The 24,224-nt window shown below is 47.0% G+C and overlaps 1 protein-coding gene across 1 annotated transcript; it reads left to right on the forward strand.

Annotated features, from left to right (window-relative positions):
- The first annotated feature begins 1,535 nt into the window (after nt 1-1,535).
- Nucleotides 1,536-23,840, forward strand: LOC135387635 (uncharacterized). The gene is made up of 3 exons (XM_064616746.1): nt 1,536-1,638; nt 21,090-21,140; nt 23,426-23,840. The coding sequence occupies exons 1-3, from the start codon at nt 1,554-1,556 to the stop codon at nt 23,551-23,553; spliced, it is 264 nt and encodes an 87-aa protein (XP_064472816.1). The 5' UTR covers nt 1,536-1,553; the 3' UTR covers nt 23,554-23,840.
- The last annotated feature ends 384 nt before the right edge of the window (nt 23,841-24,224 follow it).

Raw genomic sequence — 24,224 nt, forward strand, 5'->3', positions numbered from 1 at the left:
GCCCTGGATTTACGAAGCATTTTACGAAAAACTGTTCATAAATCGACATTTGGAAGGATCCTTAGAACGGTAGGAAGAAAAATTCAGTGTGACGGATTACGTTTATTTTTGAAAAGACTCATTTCTGTTCGCTTCTCCTCCTCCTTGGCGTCCATTTCTATAAAGCGTTAGCCCCAGAAAGATGGATCATACTCAGTGTACGTAACGCGTTACAAGTAATTAAGTTTACCCCTGACAGCACAGCCGGCACCGGAATTCGAACCCGGGTACCTCCCAGTTTCGACGTTTTCTATTACATTTTTTTAGAAAAACTGACGAGGCCATTTATGTCCTCCGCAAATACGACTCCTAGGTATATCACGTCAGAGATACCAAGAGCGAAACCAACTCTTCGTCCGACTATGCAAGGAAGGAAGAAGTGAATGATCTAGGCGTTTATGCTAAAGGACCTCTGTGAGACACATGTACGACGAAATGTCTCCCGTCGGGAGGTTGTCGTGCGGATGTAGTGACGTCATGAACCAAGCAGCCAATGATGCTGCCTCTCTGGTAGACGCGATGGGTCCGAGAAAAAATGGCGGACAGTGTGCGTTCTGAATGCAAACAGTGGCTGATTTCGTCGTGTTGCGCCTTGAAATACACGTGAAATAAGGAATGAATTGTTCTCGTTTACTGTGTTTTACGAGTGAGCACATTTGGTTTTGTTCAATAAAGTGTAAGCGAGTGTATCTCAAGGCCGCGCTGTTCTAGCAACACAGCGGTCCAGAGCGACATCTGCTGATGCAGCACGCGACAACTCGTGACACGAAACTGTGCGACTCGTCGCACGACGGGTCGTACATGTGTTTCGCCCTTTATTCGCTCGGACTCAGAGCGAATACACGGCTCGAAGCGCCTTCGAGCGAATAAACGTAAAAGAACCAGTGCTAGAAATTAAACATTTTGTCACCTCACCTCAGGGACTCTTAATTATTCCACACATCTGCCTGAGACAACACTGGCTTTATTGTATTACGAAATATAGGGATTCGGAATATTCAAACACAACTCAGTGGCAAATCATATTTTCTTGTTGTGCCATTTAACGCGTGACCTTTATGACCTGTTGACCCGATCACCTCTATTGACCCGTTATTAACCTGGACGACTGTAGATTCCCTATCCATAAAATCAGGAGAAAAAGAGTGCGATATTGAAAGTCCATCTTCCTCTATCATGTGGGCGTTGGTATATCTTCTTCACTTTAACCAACCGAATACGTCTAATCTCATGCCGTGTGAAAAATCGCAGACCACCTGGGTTTTTCCAGAACCAGGCCCCGTAACCCAACTGTTGGACCTCAACGTTTCTCGTTTGAGTAAAGCGGCTACTACTACAACGTCCGTTTCCGAAATGGCCCGTTCATTCATGAAGCGACACTCGAGGCAACGTCGATAAGAATTCCGTTGCACCAATAGGAGCAACGCTTTGAAGTGGGTGTGGCCTTCGCCTAGTGACGTCACGCGGATCTTTTAAAAGGAACTCGCAGATGGAGTGTCGTAGACTCTTCCAAGATGCGAGGAGCTGTGGTTGTGTGCGCCGTGCTGTGTTTGCTGGAGAGGACATTTACAGCCCACGGGATGAGCTTACCTGAGGCCGGTGAGTCCGCTAAATTGTTCACATACAGGACAGACGGTCAACTGATTTTCGAGGGAAAATAGGGACACTTGGCTTTCAGAATGAAGGCCCCCTCTCAGTCACACGATGACAGCCGTTGATTTTAAATTAGGAAATGTTATACACATTGCTGTCCATTTTTAGGTGCTTGCTTACTTAATTGGTTGAGGCATATTCTAAAAATAGGAACGACAAATAAGACTCCATCGTGTGGCTTTGTCAGATCTGAGACTCCGGGACCTGATGAAACTCAATGAGGAATGAATGAATTATTTTGCCTCTGGATATTTGAGCGGTGTCATTGGGGCGATGCACGTTGAACACGACTAAGATTCAAAGGATTCACGCAAATCCAATCAATGGGATTGCAAAACCCGTAATCCCCACTGTGTGGTTTTAGTATATCAATGCAGAAGAAATGAACAGCTTAGAAACGGAGGGAAAATTGCGCTTTCTATTACTACTTATAAGGAAGGCATGGTGTGAATGCAATAAATGACGAGACCAGATTAGATTGGGCAGATTGAAGAAGGATCGCCTCTGTTGCCGGTGTGTACGAAACCAGCAAGTGGGCACCGCCCGGTGTTAAATGTGCTCGGTGTGTGAGAAATGAATATAGTGAAGGCACGAGTGTGTTCAACCTCCGGTTGATTTCAACCTCCGGTTTCAACCTCCTCTTGATTCTATCGACGCGAAATGATGTGAGATACGTTACTCCATCCATGTACCTTGTTCCCAGTAGAACATCAAAGTGCGTACATTTTATTTTTAATATACTATACTAATGTACACCAACAAAGTACTTGTAAATGATGGTCACTCGACCCAAAAGATAGGTGCGTTCAATTAATCGCCAATTGAAGTTGGAGAAACTCCTATACAGACCACGACCGTTGGAGAAGAAAAAGCTACCTTTGGAGGGACTATTGGGGGTGCCGCGGCCCGCGTGGCCCCTGAGCAAAAAAGAAATCGTCCCAAGCTTTATGAACGGTCGTGGCGTTATAAGTGGGCTCTGTACTTGTGCAGTTTCTTACATTGGTTAGTGATAGAAAACTGTTGTCATTGACCAGCCGGTGACTCTCCAAATAAGAGACAAGCGGTCGATCGATACAGCGAAGACGACGAAAGTAAACACCCAGACACACAGGGAACGTCCAACTTTCGACTTTTAATTCGAAACCAACCTTTACCTTTATGATTAACCAACCTTAGATCATACGATTAAAGGTTGAAAGTTGGACGGTCACTGTCTCCATCTCCGTGTTACTTTCGTCGTGTTCGCTGATGACTCTTTAAACTTGCCCCTGCGTGGCTGATTTTTACTTGATTGATATTACATTCCTAACCAAAATTCCTTACCAAACCCTAACATGGCCGATTTGTAATATTGGTGCCATCAATGGCACCAGAAACAGACCGTATCAGTCGCAGGCTTGGTGACCTCCCAAGTGAATCGACGCAAAGATTCTTCGAGTTCAGGATACTGAGCTTTTCTGGTCACCGTTTTCCGCGGGACAACGTTCCTGATAACTTCCAAATGGAACTGATTGAGCTGCAGTGCGACGTACCAATATAAAGCGCATTCTTTTCACTTGCACTGGACTGCACTACCTTGGACTCCACGCAAGACGGGTTTTCGGGAGCTGCACTTTCCAGCTGAAAGGAACTTTATTAGTAATGCCCTTCTTTTCAACAGGAAAGTGCAGCACGCAAATAACCCAGTTCAGATCTGGTGCAGGAGGTACAAACGAAAAGAATGCACCTATAGAACAAGTTCGCTCAAATAGGTGCGACTTCATTTTATTCTTACGCTGGACGAAAGTATCCGGAAATGCGTGTGTTGTCGCGGAGAAACCTGTCCATCGTCGGTACAAAAGACCAAGAGACTTTAATAGTTGACTTAATAGACTTAAAGAGTAATAGAGACTTGAAGTGTGCCGTACTCTATCGCGCTTGCATACGTAAGGGAGTTGATGGTTCTGCGTACTCTCAAACGAAAGCTTCGCGCAGTGCGCAGAACCACCACGCTTTCCCTTACGTACGTAAATGCGATAGCGTACGATGCAATAAAACTCACTAATAATAAGACAACTGGCAGGTGATGAATCAGACTAAGTGAAAGTTACGCTCACAACTCAACCAAGCCACAACTGGCAATCACTTTCACACGATGTTGCCGCAATAGTAAAAACCAGAGGTGCCAAGTTTCCATAGTCCACGTTTCCATAGGCCAAGTTTTCAAGTTATCACGCACTACTTGGTTTTCGGTATCCATATCAGAGATCCACAAGACAGCCTCAGGTATCTCATCCTCGTCCTCTGGTGACCCTCTCGAACCACATGCGGATGAGGTGAAGCTCTTTGAGAGCGTCGATATCACGCACTACTTGGTTTTCGGTGCCCATATCAGAGATCTACAAGACAGCCTCAGATATCTCATCCTCGTCCTCTGGTGGTCCTCTCGAACCACATGCGGGTGAGGTGAAGCTCTTTGAGAGCGTCCATATCACGCACTACTTGGTTTTCGGTGCCCATATCAGAGATCTACAAGACAGCCTCAGATATCTCATCCTCGTCTTCTGGTGGTCCTCTCGAACCACATGCGGATGAGGTGAAGCTCTTTGAGAGCGTCCATATCACGCACTACTTGGTTTTCGGTGCCCATATCAGAGATCTACAAGACAGCCTCAGATATCTCATCCTCGTCCTCTGGTGGTCCTCTCGAACCACATGCGGGTGAGGTGAAGCTCTTTGAGAGCGTCCATATCACGCACTACTTGGTTTTCGGTGCCCATATCAGAGATCTACAAGACAGCCTCAGATATCTCATCCTCGTCCTCTGGTGGTCCTCTCGAACCACGTGCGGATGAGGTGAAGCTCTTTGAGAGCGTCCATATCACGCACTACTTGGTTTTCGGTGCCCATATCAGAGATCTACAAGACAGCCTCAGATATCTCATCCTCGTCCTCTGGTGGTCCTCTCGAACCACATGCGGATGAGGTGAAACTGTTTTAGAGCGTCCATATCACGCACTACTTGGTTTTCGGTACCCATATCAGAGATCCACAAGACAGCCTCAGATATCTCATCCTCGTCCTCTGGTGGTCCTCTCGAACCACATGCGGATGAGGTGAAGCTGTTTTGGAGCGTCCATATCACGCACTACTTGGTTTTCGGTGCCCATATCAGAGATCTACAAGACAGCCTCAGATATCTCATCCTCGTCCTCTGGTGGTCCTCTCGAACCACATGCGGATGAGGTGAAGCTCTTTGAGAGCGTCCATATCACGCACTACTTGGTTTTCGGTGCCCATATCAGAGATCTACAAGACAGCCTCAGATATCTCATCCTCGTCCTCTGGTGGTCCTCTCGAACCACATGCGGGTGATGTGAAGCTCTTTGAGAGCGTCCATATCACGCACTACTTGGTTTTCGGTGCCCATATCAGAGATCTACAAGACAGCCTCAGATATCTCATCCTCGTCCTCTGGTGGTCCTCTCGAACCACATGCGGGTGAGGTGAAGCTCTTTGAGAGCGTCCATATCACGCACTACTTGGTTTTCGGTGCCCATATCAGAGATCTACAAGACAGCCTCAGACATCTCATCCTCGTCCTCTGGTGGTCCTCTCGAACCACATGCGGATGAGGTGAAGCTCTTTGAGAGCGTCCATATCACGCACTACTTGGTTTTCGGTGCCCATATCAGAGATCTACAAGACAGCCTCAGATATCTCATCCTCGTCCTCTGGTGGTCCTCTCGAACCACATGCGGATGAGGTGAAACTCTTTGAGAGCGTCCATATCACGCACTACTTGGTTTTCGGTACCCATATCAGAGATCCACAAGACAGCCTCAGATATCTCATCCTCGTCCTCTGGTGCTCCTCTCGAACCACATGCGGATGAGGTGAAGCTCTTTCAGAGCGTCCATATCACGCACTACTTGGTTTTCGGTGCCCATATCAGAGATCTACAAGACAGCCACAGATATCTCATCCTCGTCCTCTGGTGGTCCTCTCGAACCACATGCGGATGAGGTGAAGCTCTTTGAGAGCGTCCATATCACGCACTACTTGGTTTTCGGTGCCCATATCAGAGATCTACAAGACAGCCACAGATATCTCATCCTCGTCCTCTGGTGGTCCTCTCGAACCACATGCGGATGAGGTGAAGCTCTTTGAGAGCGCCCATATCACGCACTACTTGGTTTTCGGAACCCATATCAGAGATCTACAAGACAGCCTCAGATATCTCATCCTCGTCCTCTGGTGGTCCTCTCGAACCACATGCGGATGAGGTGAAGCTGTTTTAGAGCGTCCATATCACGCACTACTTGGTTTTCGGCACCCATATCAGAGATCCACAAGACAGCCTCAGATGTCTCATCCTCGTCCTCTGGTGGTCCTCTCGAACCACATGCGGATGAGGTGAAGCTGTTTGAGAGCGTCCATATCACGCACTACTTGGTTTTCGGTACCCATATTAGAGACCCACAAGACAGCCTCAGGTATCTGATCCTCGTCCTCTGGTGGCCCTCTCGAATGACATGCGGATGAGGTGCAGCTGTTTGAAAGCGTCCATATCACGCACTACTTGGTTTTCGGTATCCATATCAGAGATCCACAAGACAGCCTCAGGTATCTGATCCTCGTCATCTGGTGGCCCTCTGAATGACATGCGGATGAGGTGAAGCTGTTTTGGAGCGTCCATATCACGCACTACTTGGTTTTCAGTATCCATATCAGAGATCCACAAGACAGCCTCAGGTATCTGATCCTCGTCCTCTGGTGGCCCTCTCGAATGACATGCGGATGAGGTGAAGCTGTTTGAGAGCGTCCATATCACGCACTACTTGGTTTTCGGTACCCATATCAGAGATCCACAAGACAGCCTCAGATATCTCATCCTCGTCCTCTGGTGCTCCTCTCGAACCACATGCGGATGAGGTGAAGCTCTTTCAGAGCGTCCATATCACGCACTACTTGGTTTTCGGTGCCCATATCAGAGATCTACAAGACAGCCACAGATATCTCATCCTCGTCCTCTGGTGCTCCTCTCGAACCACATGCGGATGAGGTGAAGCTCTTTCAGAGCGTCCATATCACGCACTACTTGGTTTTCGGTGCCCATATCAGAGATCTACAAGACAGCCACAGATATCTCATCCTCGTCCTCTGGTGGTCCTCTCGAACCACATGCGGATGAGGTGAAGCTCTTTGAGAGCGTCCATATCACGCACTACTTGGTTTTCGGTGCCCATATCAGAGATCTACAAGACAGCCACAGATATCTCATCCTCGTCCTCTGGTGGTCCTCTCGAACCACATGCGGATGAGGTGAAGCTCTTTGAGAGCGCCCATATCACGCACTACTTGGTTTTCGGAACCCATATCAGAGATCTACAAGACAGCCTCAGATATCTCATCCTCGTCCTCTGGTGGTCCTCTCGAACCACATGCGGATGAGGTGAAGCTGTTTTAGAGCGTCCATATCACGCACTACTTGGTTTTCGGCACCCATATCAGAGATCCACAAGACAGCCTCAGATGTCTCATCCTCGTCCTCTGGTGGTCCTCTCGAACCACATGCGGATGAGGTGAAGCTGTTTGAGAGCGTCCATATCACGCACTACTTGGTTTTCGGTACCCATATTAGAGACCCACAAGACAGCCTCAGGTATCTGATCCTCGTCCTCTGGTGGCCCTCTCGAATGACATGCGGATGAGGTGCAGCTGTTTGAGAGCGTCCATATCACGCACTACTTGGTTTTCGGTATCCATATCAGAGATCCACAAGACAGCCTCAGGTATCTGATCCTCGTCATCTGGTGGCCCTCTGAATGACATGCGGATGAGGTGAAGCTGTTTTGGAGCGTCCATATCACGCACTACTTGGTTTTCAGTATCCATATCAGAGATCCACAAGACAGCCTCAGGTATCTGATCCTCGTCCTCTGGTGGCCCTCTCGAATGACATGCGGATGAGGTGAAGCTGTTTGAGAGCGTCCATATCACGCACTACTTGGTTTTCGGTACCCATATTAGAGATCCACAAGACAGCCTCAGGTATCTCATCCTCGTCCTCTGGTGACCCTCTCGAATCACATGCGGATGAGGTGAAGCTGTTAGAGAGCGTCCATATCACGCACTACTTATTGGTTTTCGGTATCCATATCAGAGATCCACAAGACAGCCTCAGATGTCTCATCCTCAACCTCTGGTGGTCCTCTCAAACCACATGCGGATGAGGTGAAGCTGTTTTAGAGCGTCCATATCACGCACTACTTGGTTTTCGGTACCCATATCAGAGATCCACAAGACAGCCTCAGATATCTCATCCTCGTCCTCTGGTGGTCCTCTCGAACCACATGCGGATGAGGTGAAGCTGGTTTGGAGCGCCCATATCATGCACTACTTGGTTGTCGGTACCCATATCAGAGATCCACAAGACAGCCTCAGATATCTGATCCTCGTCCTCTGGTGGTCCTCTCGAACCACATGCGGATGAGGTGAAGCTGTTTTGGAGCGTCCATATCACGCACTACTTGGTTTTCGGTACCCATATCAGAGATCCACAAGACAGCCTCAGATATCTCATCCTCGTCCTCTGGTGGTCCTCTCGAACCACATGCGGATGAGGTGAAGCTGGTTTGGAGCGCCCATATCATGCACTACTTGGTTGTCGGTACCCATATCAGAGATCCACAAGACAGCCTCAGATATCTGATCCTCGTCCTCTGGTGGCCCTCTCGAATGACATGCGGATGAGGTGAAGCTGTTTTGGAGCGTCCATATCACGCACTACTTGGTTTTCGGTGCCCATATCAGAGATCCACAAGACAGCCTCAGATATCTGATCCTCGACCTCTGGTGGTCTTCTCGAACCACATACGGATGAGGTGAAGCTGTTTTAGAGCGTCCATATCACGCACTACTTGGTTTTCGGTACCCATATTAGAGATCCACAAGACAGCCTCAGGTATCTCATCCTCGTCCTCTGGTGACCCTCTCGAATCACATGCGGATGAGGTGAAGCTGTTAGAGAGCGTCCATATCACGCACTACTTATTGGTTTTCGGTATCCATATCAGAGATCCACAAGACAGCCTCAGATGTCTCATCCTCAACCTCTGGTGGTCCTCTCAAACCACATGCGGATGAGGTGATGCTGTTTTAGAGCGTCCATATCACGCACTACTTGGTTTTCGGTACCCATATCAGAGATCCACAAGACAGCCTCAGATATCTCATCCTCGTCCTCTGGTGGTCCTCTCGAACCACATGCGGATGAGGTGAAGCTGGTTTGGAGCGCCCATATCATGCACTACTTGGTTGTCGGTACCCATATCAGAGATCCACAAGACAGCCTCAGATATCTGATCCTCGACCTCTGGTGGTCTTCTCGAACCACATGCGGATGAGGTGAAGCTGTTTTAGAGCGTCCATATCACGCACTACTTGGTTTTCGGTACCCATATTAGAGATCCACAAGACAGCCTCAGGTATCTCATCCTCGTCCTCTGGTGACCCTCTCGAACCACATGCGGATGAGGTGAAGCTGTTAGAGAGCGTCCATATCACGCACTACTTATTGGTTTTCGGTATCCATATCAGAAATCCACAAGACAGCCTCAGGTATCTCATCCTCGTCCTCTGGTGGCCCTCTCGAATGACATGCGGATGAGGTGAAGCTGTTTTGGAGCGTCCATATCACGCACTACTTGGTTTTCGGTACCCATATCAGAGATCCACAAGACAGGCCTCAGATATCTCATCCTCAACCTCTGGTGGTCCTCTCAAACCACATGCGGATGAGGTGAAGCTGTTTTAGAGCGTCCATATCACGCACTACTTGGTTTTCGGTACCCATATCAGAGATCCACAAGACAGCCTCAGATATCTCATCCTCGTCCTCTGGTGGTCCTCTCGAACCACATGCGGATGAGGTGAAGCTGTTTTGGAGCGTCCATATCACGCACTACTTGGTTTTCAGTATCCATATCAGAGATCCACAAGACAGCCTCAGGTATCTGATCCTCGTCCTCTGGTGGCCCTCTCGAATGACATGCGGATGAGGTGAAGCTGTTTGAGAGCGTCCATATCACGCACTACTTGGTTTTCGGTACCCATATTAGAGATCCACAAGACAGCCTCAGGTATCTGATCCTCGTCCTCTGGTGGCCCTCTCGAATGACATGCGGATGAGGTGAAGCTGTTTTGGAGCGTCCATATCACGCACTACTTGGTTTTCGGTGCCCATATCAGAGATCCACAAGACAGCCTCAGATATCTGATCCTCGACCTCTGGTGGTCTTCTCGAACCACATACGGATGAGGTGAAGCTGTTTTAGAGCGTCCATATCACGCACTACTTGGTTTTCGGTACCCATATTAGAGATCCACAAGACAGCCTCAGGTATCTCATCCTCGTCCTCTGGTGACCCTCTCGAATCACATGCGGATGAGGTGAAGCTGTTAGAGAGCGTCCATATCACGCACTACTTATTGGTTTTCGGTATCCATATCAGAGATCCACAAGACAGCCTCAGATGTCTCATCCTCAACCTCTGGTGGTCCTCTCAAACCACATGCGGATGAGGTGAAGCTGTTTTAGAGCGTCCATATCACGCACTACTTGGTTTTCGGTACCCATATCAGAGATCCACAAGACAGCCTCAGATATCTCATCATCGTCCTCTGGTGGTCCTCTCGAACCACATGCGGATGAGGTGAAGCTGGTTTGGAGCGTCCATATCACGCACTACTTGGTTTTCGGTATCCATATCAGAGATCCACAAGACAGCCTCAGATATCTCATCCTCGTCCTCTGGTGGTCCTCTCGAACCACATGCGGATGATGTGAAGCTGTTTTAGAGCGTCCATATCACGCACTACTTGGTTTTCGGCACCCATATCAGAGATCCACAAGACAGCCTCAGATATATCATCCTCGTCCTCTGGTGGCCCTCTCGAACCACATGCGGATGAGGTGAAGCTGTTTTGGAGCGTCTATATCACGCACTACTTGGTTTTCGGTGCCCATATCAGAGATCCACAAGACAGCCTCAGATATCTCATCCTCGTCCTCTGGTGGCCCTATCGAACCACATGCGGATGAGGTGAAGCTGTTTGAGAGCGTCCATATCACGCACTACTTGGTTTTCGGTACCCATATTAGAGGCCACGTCCATCTGCCCACTGGGACATTCCATCATCGCCGGTCAGGACTCATGTAGAGGAACACCACCACCTCTACATTTGGTGACCCGAACAACGAACACCATGTCCGGCGTAATTCGGCCATTCACCATCCTAAATTTTTCGGCGGCAAACGATCAGCGAACCACCCTCTAGCAGGCAAGTCGCACTGGAACCACAATTCCACAGGGGATCCGCAGGGAGACCACAGTAAGCTGAGTTTCCGGTCTCCACCTGCTTCACGATGGTCCTCCCCGGCACTTCTCTGGCGACAACCAGCATTCACGCTCCCGTACCGGTCGCGGTACTGTCGCCCACTCAGCAACGCACTCACCCAGCAACAATCAGCTCTCAGCAACAGCCGTCATGCTGGGCATCCGTTCGGCCTTCAAGGAGGACCTCTCCTGCCCCGCAGCCGAGCTTGTTTACGGGACGCCACTGCGTCTTCCTGGCAACTTTTGGAGCGATGCCAACGGCGTGCGTTCTCTTCCCCAGGCCAAGTACTTCCAATAGCTCCGGAGTTTCTTTCGTGGCCTGGCGCCGGTTCCCTCCAGGTCGCCGCCCCCTTCCAAAGTTTTCCTCGACCCTACCTCAACACGAGCACTCACGTGTTCCTGCGCCATGATGCTGTGCGGAAACTGCTCTCGCCACACTACAATGGTCCCTACCGTGTTCTCTCCCGCACCCGCAAGACTTTCACAATCGACATCGCGGGCCAGCGCCATGTCGTCGCGCTGGACCGCCTCAAGCCGGCCTACCTTGAAGCCGCCGCCCCCGCACCCCAGCCTTATCTCCTCCGAAGCCTCGTCGCAAAGTTACTTGGGCAGCTCCGCTTCGTGTCCACAGCAGTGTTGCCGAATCCCATTCGCAGGAAGTCGCTAGTGGCGCCCCGAAAAGTCGCTAAAATTGAAACTGAAAGTCGCTAAAAAAGTCGCTGCCGCTATTGTGCCCTTTTTGCTCGTTGCATGTTATGAAACAATATGGTGACAGCCCTACCAAGATGATTCAGCGAATGAGCGCAGTGGATGGCCAAGACAGAACATGAAAAAATGGGCATGAGTGGATAAGAATGATAGAAAGTAAATGAAATTCGGCATCTTAAGTAAATGAAATTCGGCATCTTGAACATCTTCTGCAGAACTTTTTCTCGTTTTGTCACCGGAGGCACTGAACATGGTTTGTTTATTGCTTACGAAAAGTTCCGATGCCTTCTCGTGTTTTTGCGACCTGCTTGTCTGACAACCTCGCATAAATCTCACGCTTGCAATATAGGTGCACAGCACCCTTGTGTCAGTCTTTGACTGGACGAAGCTATCCCTTGAATACTGGCAGCATCACCCAGCTCTTGCGGTATTTCTGATGTTACTTAAGAGGTATTTTGGAAAGCACTTGCGTCTAGGCCACGTGGCGCGCCAGAAATGGGGCAAACTGGAAACAGCTAAAAAAAACTAGCGCTGCGAAGAACAACAACGAAACTGCACCACTGCACGCTGCAGGGAGCACGCTGAGAGATCTCCGTTACAGGTGATTGGCCCTGAGGGGTTAGGGCCAGCGAAAAGTGGCGCAATTTCATATTATTCTTCGCTAGAGCTTGTCGGCCACTGAAATGTGACAGGAAAATCACGATTCTTCCTGACTTCATGAAGGAATATTTGTGTCGCTAAAAAGTCGCTGAACATGTCAGAAAGTCACTACAAAATTTTGTCGCTAAACGGACCCCGAAATCCGCTAAATTTAGCGACTTTTCCCCAGATTTGGCAACACTGGTCCACAGCTCCACGTCGCCTCCTCTCTGAGGGGGGGGGGGAGCCCTGTAGCGGCCGCAGGTCGGCGCCACCGGAAGATACACGCCAAAAATAAACGTTGACGCGCGCTCACCGGCTCCAGTTCTTAGCGAGCCGAGTGCAGCCATATGCTGTTGCCTCCCTGCTGTCTGCCTGTCCACTTTTCTCTGCGACACGCCACAACGTTCGGGTCACCAAATGTAGAGGAGGTGGTGTTCCTCTACGTGAGTCCTGACCGGCGACGATGGAATGTCCCAGCGGGCAGATAGACGTGGCCTTACGCTAGGACGGTGCCGGTTGAACTGGCTGTCAGGCTATGGCATAGTCAGGCACAGTAGCGCGCGGCAGCAGAGGCGCGTCGTCGTCGTCGTCTACGGGCCGCCACAAGCTCCTGTTTGAAAACGACGAGAAACTCCGAAATATCGGGAAATAAAACGCTCTCCGAATGTACCTAAAAATAAATTCCACAAAGTTGGAACCTCACTTTGCTATTTAATGAATTCCTTAATTATAATTGTTAATTATTTATAATCCCAACCAAAGTGCTCCTGAGAAAGTGCGAGACGACTAAAAGCATGCCGTTATAAGAACCGGTACATTCATTCGTTAAAAATACTGGCAATTAGTGAGCTCACCAACCATCAGTTAATTGGTAAATTTCTGTCCTCATGCACCGCCCACTTGAATTTATTATCCGCATTATAAATCGTCGGTTAGCTGCTCAGTGTCAGTGTGACGTCATCGTGACGACACTCCTATGACATTGGTGTCCTACGGTGTCGTACTCGCATTGGCATGCGAAAGGTACACATGCAAGATTTTAAGAAAAACATTGCGTGAGTACGCGAAAATCCCGTTGCGCACGGCCTGGTGCCAGCACCGCTATCTCCTTATCTACGCTAGTCTTCTGCTCTCATGCTCTCAAATGTTCCAGAAAAAGGTATGCAATGCTCTGTCCCAAATTGCAAGGTTGACGCACAGAAGTAGTAAACAAGGGACCGGATCTGTCCAACTTATGTATTGTTTGCCCATAGTGATTCTTGAGTGCACTACTGATAAGATAGGCGCCCCTTCATTCAAAACGGGTTTCCCAATCAAAGCAGGAATCTTGTCCTCGAGTTGGTTTCGTCACCATGCAGGCATAGCATAAAACGCTAACTTTAGCCAGAAAGACGTTAGGTGTTTCTTTTATTTTTTTCTGTCGCCAAACACGACGCCAAAGAGCATTCCCAAGGAGCACAATGTACTGAAAGTCAGGTGCAATAGGGGTGGACGGGTAAGTGGAAGGCCTTGAACAAACTCGTGAAACTAAGGAACATCGATAAGACACGTGACTTTCAGTACATTTTGCGGCTTGGGTTGGACACCCAAGGGTACTTTGGAGAATTATAGAGTAAAGCGTCGCAACTGAACACTGAGAAAGAGCGCACCCTACATGCACCCCATATAATGTCGTATGCACGCGTGGCCTTCTTTGCAAGATCTTGAGCAGTTGTGTTCTCTTGGTGAAAATCCGGCGGACGACACGTCAGTCTACATGAAGAGACAGTCAGCCAGAATGGAGACCACGGTTGTCTGCTGAAGGCATCTGGATCTCACAGCTCCCGCCGGTGTTTCACCTAACAACAGCAGCTGTTGCAGGAGGCATTCAGGGCGAGCTACCGTGGAGGTGACTCCAACTGACAAACCAAGCACTGTCGCCGTCATGAAAAGACCGAAAGCCACTGCGGGTGGGGCTACCTGTGAGTCGAATGCCACTGATCTAGACCAGTGCAAGAACCGATAAGGTGCATGTCACTGGCAGGGACAAAAAGTACTATGCGCATTGCATTCATCCATTGCATTTGTTGAAAGTGGTTTCCCGAACTGCAACGCTTCAGAGGCCACGAAATTTGATGGGAAAAATGCGGGAGGGTCGCCATCAAGCTCATTCAGGGCCCACTACACCGCCACTGTTCTCTCCTTATTTCCCCAATCCGGACGATGACAGCATATAGGACGAAGAAGATCTACCTTTGCAAGCGCCTTCCAATTAACACAGAATGAAGATAGAGGTCTGCTAAGATAAAATGAATAAAGGTGCATTTGGGAGCCGACAACAGATAAATTACGGCGATGAATGGGGAAATTCGCCACATCAGGTGCGGATGAAAATTTTAAATTTTAGATGTTAATAAAAATTTTCCTCCCACGGAGTTGATCATAATGCTACAAGTAGTTAAGTAGTTGTTACTTTACTGGATATGAACGTTATAGCGCGCACAGAGGTCGCTTTTCCCGCAACGCGATTGATATAAATTGCCCGTCTTTTGCCAGAGACACTAGAATCCGGTTTGTGAAAATTTTCCTCCTGCTTCTTGTTACATATATTTTACTCGATATAAACATTATGGCGCGCACAGAGGTCCATCAATGCCGCACAACGCAGCAGTCTTCTTCAGGCCTAGATATAGGTTTACGACGGTAATTGACAGGTTCATTAGATGTGTCTCATTAAGGGAAATTTATGAGCAGGTCATATCCGTGCAGCCTATATTTCCCAATGGGCTGCAGGCATATTGGTTTGTGAATTGGGACCCGGTTCCAAGATATTCTGCCTTTCGCGAGGAATTTGAAAGCTGTCTGTTCTCTATTTGCTCTCCTGTGTAATTTTCAAAGGCAAACTTCATATATACGTGGCATTCTTTTTTTATCCTTTGCAGATTTTCCTAGCATAGATGCCGTTTGCCGTTATTATATATACCGGCTCATTTGCTTTCGAGGATGAATATTTCACGGCACGCGCTTATTTTTCAAATAATAATAAGGTTTATTTACCAATTTTTTTGCACGAGGTACAGGCAACAAGCTACGAAACCGTACCTTCACAACTTCCCATGCAGCAAAAGATTAGGCTCTGTTTTATAATACAATTACAATGAGACGTCAAATCAATATTTCATCACACTCGAGTTAATACCAAGCAATAACGTGCACTAATATAACATTCAACTAATTGATTTTCATATAATAGTATAAAGTAACGAAACGGTAATAAACACAATGAAATACATACAGATCTTAGTCATTCGTAGAATGATCTTATTGACCGGTATGAATAGTACCGTTATTTTGTGAATGTGTATTAATGAGTTGTAGATTCTGTGATAGCAGCTGTAAACCATATTTAGTTGGTTCCTACGTAAAGAATATGAGATCGGCTTGGCTGTGAGTTTAGCTAAATTGAGCGAAATGGAGCTGTTTTGTTTAATTGACGCACCGTAAATAATCGTCAAACGGTAATACAGGTATTATGTTAAATTTCCGAAAGAGTGGAGTGTAAGAAAGAGACGTGACGAACCATTTTCTTTTGGCAAATGAGCAGTCTGAGTGCGCATCAATTTTAGCGGGATACCTCGAATACCATACTGTCATAAGAAGCCCTTCACGATTTAGTGCTTTAGTCTAGTCGATGAAGATCCCTAGCGTGATGAGCTTGTTCTCGAAATCCGAAATAATATACTCTTTCTGGGATAAGTTCCGTTGAAAGCTGCTCTCTGAATCCGAAACAGGAATCAGAGTGCGGATAATTTAATTTCAGAAAAGATACTAACCTGTAATGGACTTCTCGAGACCTTCGGAAAAAACTGGTAATATTAGAATAGGATTTTTCCGGATTAGAATGGCTGTGAACGAGAATACGCAAGACACGGGTCTCCTTTATGTCTTCATTTACGGGAGCCTTTACGCCACAACTCTGGTCCCCATTCATCATCATACTTGTGTCTGTCTCGCTTTTCTCCCAAATTATCTAATTAAAGAGTTAATTAATGGTAATTAGTCATTTAATCGTTACACACTCTCTTCGAAAAGACTGGCTCTTGTAGCTTTTTTTTATTTTAAAAAATCTGTAATGGATAAAACAAAACGTCCTACATGTGTAGGGCCCAAATGAATAGTTTGACGCCTCACCTGAATTGCGCAACATATTCCCCAATTATTACACCCAATGCGATATCCTAAATAGTTTCGAAATTATGAGTTTTAAATTGCTTTCGGTGACGTGGCGTCGCCGGCCATTCGGTGGAAGGGGATAATATCGGTTCTACGGAACAACTCTCGTAGGAATAACTTCCTCATGAGAGCATGTGATGTCCCAAAAGTATCAGCCACACAACGCCACCGCTTGGCCACTGACGAGTCATACGAGTTCTCTGTGAAACGCACTTGATATCCGTTTATGCTATCTATACAGGAAGGAGAATTTTTTATTCAAGAAATTAGTATGAGGCAATCGAGCTGGACTTCTAACTAACGTATTCCTTCAATATGAATAGAAATTCCCAGTTGGTAAAAAAAAAACGTTTTTCGGTAGCGCGAAATATAAATCCAGAAAAGCGATTGACGATGGGCTTCCAGTTCAGTTTGAGAAGGGAGTTAAACTGGTACACAGAGTTGTGGACAATACGAGACGCTGACCTGACTTCCCGAGCCATAGATCTTAATGTCCCGACCGAAGATGAAACTATGGACGTAGACCTCACGCTACAAGAACTGCGTTCGGCCCTCTATAGCATCTCTCAGCACCAGGCGTGGACGGCATATCCTACCGGGCTATTCAGAACCTCATTAACAGGTCCTGGACCGACGGTGTGGTCTTCTTTTCGTGGAAAGTGTCCGTGGTTGTCTCCGTTCTGAAGCCCTGGACATCCCCTCGTTCAATTTATTAAGTCTTACCAACTGTTTGTGCAAAATTGTTGAACGCCTTGTTTTAAACCGGCTGCAGTGGTTTTTGGAAACAAGAAATCTCCTCCCTCCAGTCATGGCAGGGTTCAGAAGGGCCCGAAATACCATGGACTGTATCCTGGACTTGGTATCCGATATCGAAGAGCAGAAGGCATGCGGACTGCTGACAGTGGCAGTACTTCTGGATATCAGAAGGGCATATGACACTGTCAGTCATATTCATGCAGGGTTGTTTGGATTTAATCCACATGGATTTGATCCAGTGGATTTTTTTTATGTTATCCACACAATTTTATCCGGATTTTTTAGATTTTCTCCAGAAGTGATCTGAAAGGGACAATCTGAACTCAACGTCACACGGGAAACTCCGTTTATTTTCTTGTAGTGTTGGCTGCTTGCAAAAGTTCAGGTACGCGCAACATTAGCTCTTAACTATATTAACTTTGTAACTTTTTAACTACATTTTTTTAACTTATAACTTTTGAGATGAAACTTTTTCCCGCTTTCTTCTACTTGATCCCATTCAGGGAGAGAGGCACTGTAACTGAAGTGTGCCGAAACACGACGGCTAATCCAGGCGTGTAGGATCCACACAATTCAACCACGCATGCATGGAACTCTACTTTTCAGAAAACAATAGAAACTGATACAATGATGGGACATGCAGTTCCGTAAACAGAAACTATGAGAGGTCACCCGAAATCAAGAACATTTGTTTTTACTCTGTGTCACGTCTCTAGCCTCGTATATATTCTCCAAAAATGTCCGGGTTTTATCAAAAAAAAGCCTACTGGAGAGGACTTTTTTCAACCCTGTATTGATGTCACATAAGGGAATTCGCAGTCGCATACTATAACGGGCAGGCTGGTATGTATGCGGACTAGCGGTAGCGCAAGCAGTCATCACAGCCTTGCTGCTGGAGTCCGACTTACCTGGCATTCTCCTTCGTGGCGTCAGTATGTACGCGGATGACATCTGTATTTGGTTGGTTGGCCTGTAATGGCCAGCGTTGCAAGTCAGATTACAAAGTGTCATTGACAACGTAGTACACAGATCGAAGATGGATGTCTCCCGGGAGAAGATTGTGTACGTACGTTTTACTCGTAACGTCCAACATAACAGCCTTAGCCGAGGCGGAAATGTTACACTCGTCTTGTAGCCCGTCATCGACGTCACCCGCTTGCCAGAGCTATCCTCCGTCACACTAACTCTGGCATACATAGGCTCGTAATCCCGTTGCTTCATGAAATTCCCAAGGTGCCCCCATGGATCCTTCGCCAGCCTGATGTTATACCGTGGATATACCCGGTATAACGAATACGGGATTGCACAAAGGACGATGATTTTCACGGATGCATCCTCCACAGGATCTTCTTGCGCGTTCGTCATCCTGGGCTCCAGTGTCCGCCATGCGGTGCGCTTATCGCAGCGGACATCTTCTACGGCTGCAGAGCTGTTCTCAATGCCGACCAAGCAACAACTGGTGATTGGTCAATCTTTTCTTATTCTAAGAGCGGCCTTCAAGCACTACGCTCACATGTGGCCTCCAGTAGCCTTGTGGTCATAGTGTACGACATCATCTTATCGTATAATGCCGCTGTCGCAAAAGGTCACACAATCGAGCTCCAGTGGATCCCCGATCACGTCGGCGTTGCTTTTTTTGATTCCTTCTTAGCGCCACGAAGCAACTGTGGCTATGAGCGGCGTACAGATGTGGACAGATGGAGAGAGGACAGCAGGAAGATGTGGGGGTTAGTATGCATCCTAGGACGACTTCAGGGGGAACTGTGCCGACATTGGTCTGGAAAGCCTTTGGAAAACTCAGGAAAAACCTGAGGCAGCACAGCCGGTGGTAGGATTCGAACCCAGCACCTCCCAGTCACGACCAAAAAGGGGCCTTAACCCGCTCGGCCATGCTGCTGACATAGAGGCCCCACGCAAAAGATATATTTCACCTGTGAAGATGTGAAACGTATGTTGTGCGTTATCCAGCGTCAGTGATTCAATTCCGCAGAGACGACGTTGCGTTACCAAATCCCTTCGCGGATGTCCCGGCCGCTCACAGACTTGGACTCAATGTCCGATTGGCCAACGCATTTCAGTTCCAAGGTGTGCGTGAAGATTCGGAACATACTTTTCTCGAATGTACGAACCGCACGTTCGCAACCTCAGAGATCCCTGGACCGTCGTGAAAATGCTGAGCGAATTGCCTGCGATTCATCGTCAGGGTGCACAGCGCTCACTCAAGCAGAGCTCTCGTCTTTTCTCTCTCTTTTTGCTTTACTATAGACGTGGAGTAGCTCGTCCCGCAGTGAGCGGGTTCACATCTCCTTTTTTTTTCCTGCTATCATCATCATCATCATCAAGATAGGAGAATCTACCCCTTCTAAACTGGAGGAACTGTCGCCGTTTATACCAGTTTAGTCGTGTATGTGTACTGCTTGTTCAATGATATTTTCTTCTTTTTTTTTTTTTTTTTTTTGTTCGAAATCACCTTTTAAGGGTGGAGACGTTTTAATTTCCGCTTGACGTACCCATCGAGATGAGGTTGACCATGTGTGCGCACATTATATTCTGAGATCCAATAATCTTGTCGTCTCGCGCCCGCTAAGCAAACAGAGCCAAGGAAGAAAGGCTCATTTATTCCGTACAGATAAGAAATTACTCGGCAGACAATCGAAAGGAAGATGGAATTATCCCCGGCACGAAAACATAGGGTTGTTAGGTCTCGCGTTATATCACGTAGAAAACGATATTTCGGGGTATTACATCGGAATTATGTCTGAAAGCCTGTTCCTACGGGGCTCGTTGTCACAAAGATCGAGTGATACAATTACGTGTCTCGCTGTACTTGCCAGCTGCCTTTTTAGCTATACACTTTCAGCCATATATTTTTTGCTTTTTATATTCGTCAAGTCAGCGGAACAAACGCTAAGGCAGAAAAAATTTTGAGTGCATATGATACGTATAAAAAAAAAAGAAACTAAACACAAACGAAGGATATAATAAACATTTTCAATCTCCTTCCTCCGTGATATTGCAATGCTTATAATGGGAATGTGTATACCATTTCTTCGGAGAATGTCCTACAGAAAACGAGTCCCCCAAAGGTGGGGCCATATTGAAAAAGCTCGTCCTCGACGTTGTTTTCTCCATGGTGGTCGCATATATTGATTTTAAACAGCCCTCGGATTAATTACTTTTGTAAAATGGAAATCATGTGCCGCTGACAAAACAACCGCCTCTTTCGTACATGATAAATTAAATTAAACGAACGCCCGGAGATTGCTTTTTTCGGCTTCCCTCCCGCGGAATTAATGTACTCATTTCCTGCCTTTTTAATGGGCGACTATCTTGGAACCTTTATTTATGCCCACGTGGTAAAAAGGCACACCGACATGCACAACAGCTAAGACAATTCAAAATGACGTTTAGGAAGCCATACAGATTCCATAATCACAAAAAGGTTTCTGATGATGGAGTCTGTACGGATTCCGAAACGTTATTTTGCGCATAAATTGTCGCGCATGTGGATGTGCTTTTTTAGCGCAAAAACGTGACTATTCCCGGCATTTTTAACCTCCGTTTAACGAGAGAGGTTGCCACGCACAGGATGGACTCCGATGATAGTGAAAAAATGGCCCTAACAAAATCACCAGCAAAGTATAGGTGACAAGAACAAATGCAAAGCGAGCTCTATATGTGATTTCTGTATCATTGCAGATTCCGCCTTGCTGGACGTTAACCGAAGAAGTGACTTCCGTGAGCAAATTGGTGAGTCAAACTCTTTTTGCTGTCTTTTACAAATTTGGGGCGGCCTGTGAAGTAACGCGTATCGCAGGATCGGTCTCGTAAAGCCTCATTTATCTCCTCCGAAAATTAAAATTGAAAATTACGTCTAAAATGAGACAAGTTGGCCGTATACGTACATACGGGGCGGGAACGTAAATCACTGTTGCTTGACGCCGTTCTCAAAAAGGATCTTCTTTGCAAATGTTCTGCTCCAAAGAATGCAACTCGGCTCCGCGCGGTGATAAGAAGGGGACAGTAGCTAAAGTGCTGTTGATCTTGTGCTCTGTGTTCAACTAAAATTAGAACGCCATGTCCGAGCTGGTTATTTTCTTGGCTTTTTCCTCAGATTGGCATGCACGGTGTGTTCATTGTCACGACCTACCATAGTACTCGTTCGTTAGTGCTCCACTAATTTTGGATCCGACATTATATAGCGCTCTCATTTTCCTTCCATCCCGTTTTGCCTCGGTTCTGTCCCTTTCTTTCTCCAGCACAAAAGGACGCTACGGATTCTGCTTTGGGGGATTTCAGATCTCTACACCTTTCTGACTGAAACCATTTTTATAAATCAACAAATTTGAGTCGCAAATACCGACAATTTTTAGAGTGAAACTATGAGAGCGCTCTAGATGTTAGCAACGAGTACTCCAGGATCCTGATGGGACTGTCGCTTTTATTGGGGGGTAATGTTGGGCTTGGAGCTGTCTGAGATTGGCGGCACGTTGCTCAAGTCGCCTTTTATTGCCCCAACGAATATGATCGTTTTTCATTCCCATATATGCTGTACAATAAAATCCCCCGGGAATGACCCAGTCATAACCTGTAACGGCCCGTCTAACTTCCCCTGCATCGAGCAGGGAAACCTTGCACGTTGCCATCTCCTGTCCCATTTCCCACATATGCCGAGGACAACCGTCTTCCCTCAGGTGTTGTACCTCCAGCGTCGCCGAAGATCCTGTGCGATACTCGATCGCTGTGATCCAATGAGGAGAAAGAGACGTCAGCTTCTGCCCAACAAAGAAATGCGCCGGTGTCAAAGACTCGTGTCAGAGACTCCGAGTACAAACGTCAGGAGACGAGAACTGATTACTGCTTCCACTGCCAGTAGGACGGTTGACGAGTTTAAGCTGCCACAGTCCCCTTCGTATAAGGCAGTCTTTTCCATAAGCCAAAGGGGCTTTTTGACAATAAACTTGAACTTGACCCTGGTGGCTTGCGAAGTAGGGCTGTACGACGTGGCTCTTGATAACTTAGAACATGTGCCTTAAGTCCTGAGCTTCGACGCCCGCTTAAAAGTCGGAATAAATTGTACCACTAACTTCTCTTTTATCTACGAAACGTTTAAAAGCAAGCAGTGAGAAATGCACTCGTTGTCACGAGTTCCAGATGAACCGCCCTAGTGACAGCACACGTGAAGAGCGCAACGTAGCATTTCTTGGTGCTGTTCTCCTTCCTGTGGTACAGTGGACCCGTGACGTCGAAGGGTTTAGTCCTTGTCAACCTATCAGCTGGCAATGGAGTGACAGTTGCAGCTGCTCGCTTACAGCTTGCAGCTGCTCGCCTACAGGTCACGCAGCACCAGACCATTTTCTTTACGGCCTGAGTGCCTCTAAAAATTCAGTAAGCATCTCACACATGGGCTAACCAGTGGTTCCCAAACTGTGGGTTGTGACTCCCAAGGGGGGTCGTCACAAACTTCAATGTTTTGCTCCCTCGTTGAACTGTAATCGCCCACCGAACAGTAGAAGGTTGTCTTCGTCAAGATAAAGTACTTCTCGATAAACGCAGCCTAGCGATGTCCTGTCCGAAGGGTTCCTGCTGTACGAGATGTATGCGGTAAACCTCTGCCACCATCGTGTCTTCTACTTCGTGTCAGAGGACCTGTTTGCCTTCCTGCTGTACTTTAGAATTATTTAGAATTAGAAATGTTTAGGCGATTATTTAGAAAACGCTTAATTCATGCTGTGAGATGTACCACCTTGTCTGAGGAGCTGTCGTTCTCAAACGAAGGATTCCTTCCCCGTTTGTAATAGTGGTAACGCCTCTACTGGTTGACGCCTTTCTTTTTCCTTCTCCAATATAACTTGGGTGACCAGTTCTGCTATTTGTGAACTTACGGGCATGCATAATGGTCATGGACACACTTCATGGGTTCATTTGTCCGATTTCAGGGTGAGCACCAGGGAGCAATTCTTTACCATGAGACAGAATCGATATATTCACATGATTGACGTTTCCTTTCTTTTTTTCTTTTCTTTTTTTTCCAGAGCGCCGTCGGGAAAGCCGCTACACAGCAGCCGAACTGATGGAATTTCTTCGGCTCCTGGCGCAGTCCAGGAACCTCCGGCAAGTTCGCGTTACTAACAAGAGTCTGCGCTTCGGCATCAGCAAATAACCACCGACGTCACTATTTATTTATTATTTATTTATTTATATTTCGCACTTTATATTTATATTTATATATGCATATTTATATTTAAAAGTAAACGAAAAATAGAGCGAAAAGAGGACACACGTAGAAAACCGTGTTTGGATTTTGTCTCGAGACCACTACCATCAGATTGTTTATCATCATCAACAAAAAGCATTATGAGCGATGTTCTTCGGTGATTTGTTCCACGGCTCAAAATGATGTTTTTACAAACCAACCACTAGATGTCGAATAAACCTTGTTTCTACAGCCGTTTTTCTTCTCAATGGGGAGATTTTTTTCCTTTTTAAACAGCTACGAGAGCAGCATAGATGTTGAGTTGTACGGCGGCCAGGCGGACGTCCTCTCGAAGAGAGTATGACTCTTTAAAATTACAATCTCTTCTTGGCACGAAATTCCTTACGTAAAGAGTTAATTAGTGAATTTGAGGTATAGTCTTCCAGAGGGTGAAGAAAAGGCCATAGCTGAAATATGGCCTTAATCCGTGGAGGTGTTTTGCCGCTCATGTCTACACCGATAAACACATCTGCGAACGTTGAATGAAATCACATTTGTTCTCACTGTGAGTACCCGGAAACAACGTTTGCTTTGCACTTGAACAATTTCAAAAACAGCCAACGATATTTGTTTTGAAG

The sequence above is a fragment of the Ornithodoros turicata genome, chromosome 3 (genome assembly GCF_037126465.1).
Source record: "Ornithodoros turicata isolate Travis chromosome 3, ASM3712646v1, whole genome shotgun sequence".
Classification (NCBI taxonomy): Eukaryota; Metazoa; Arthropoda; class Arachnida; order Ixodida; family Argasidae; genus Ornithodoros; species Ornithodoros turicata.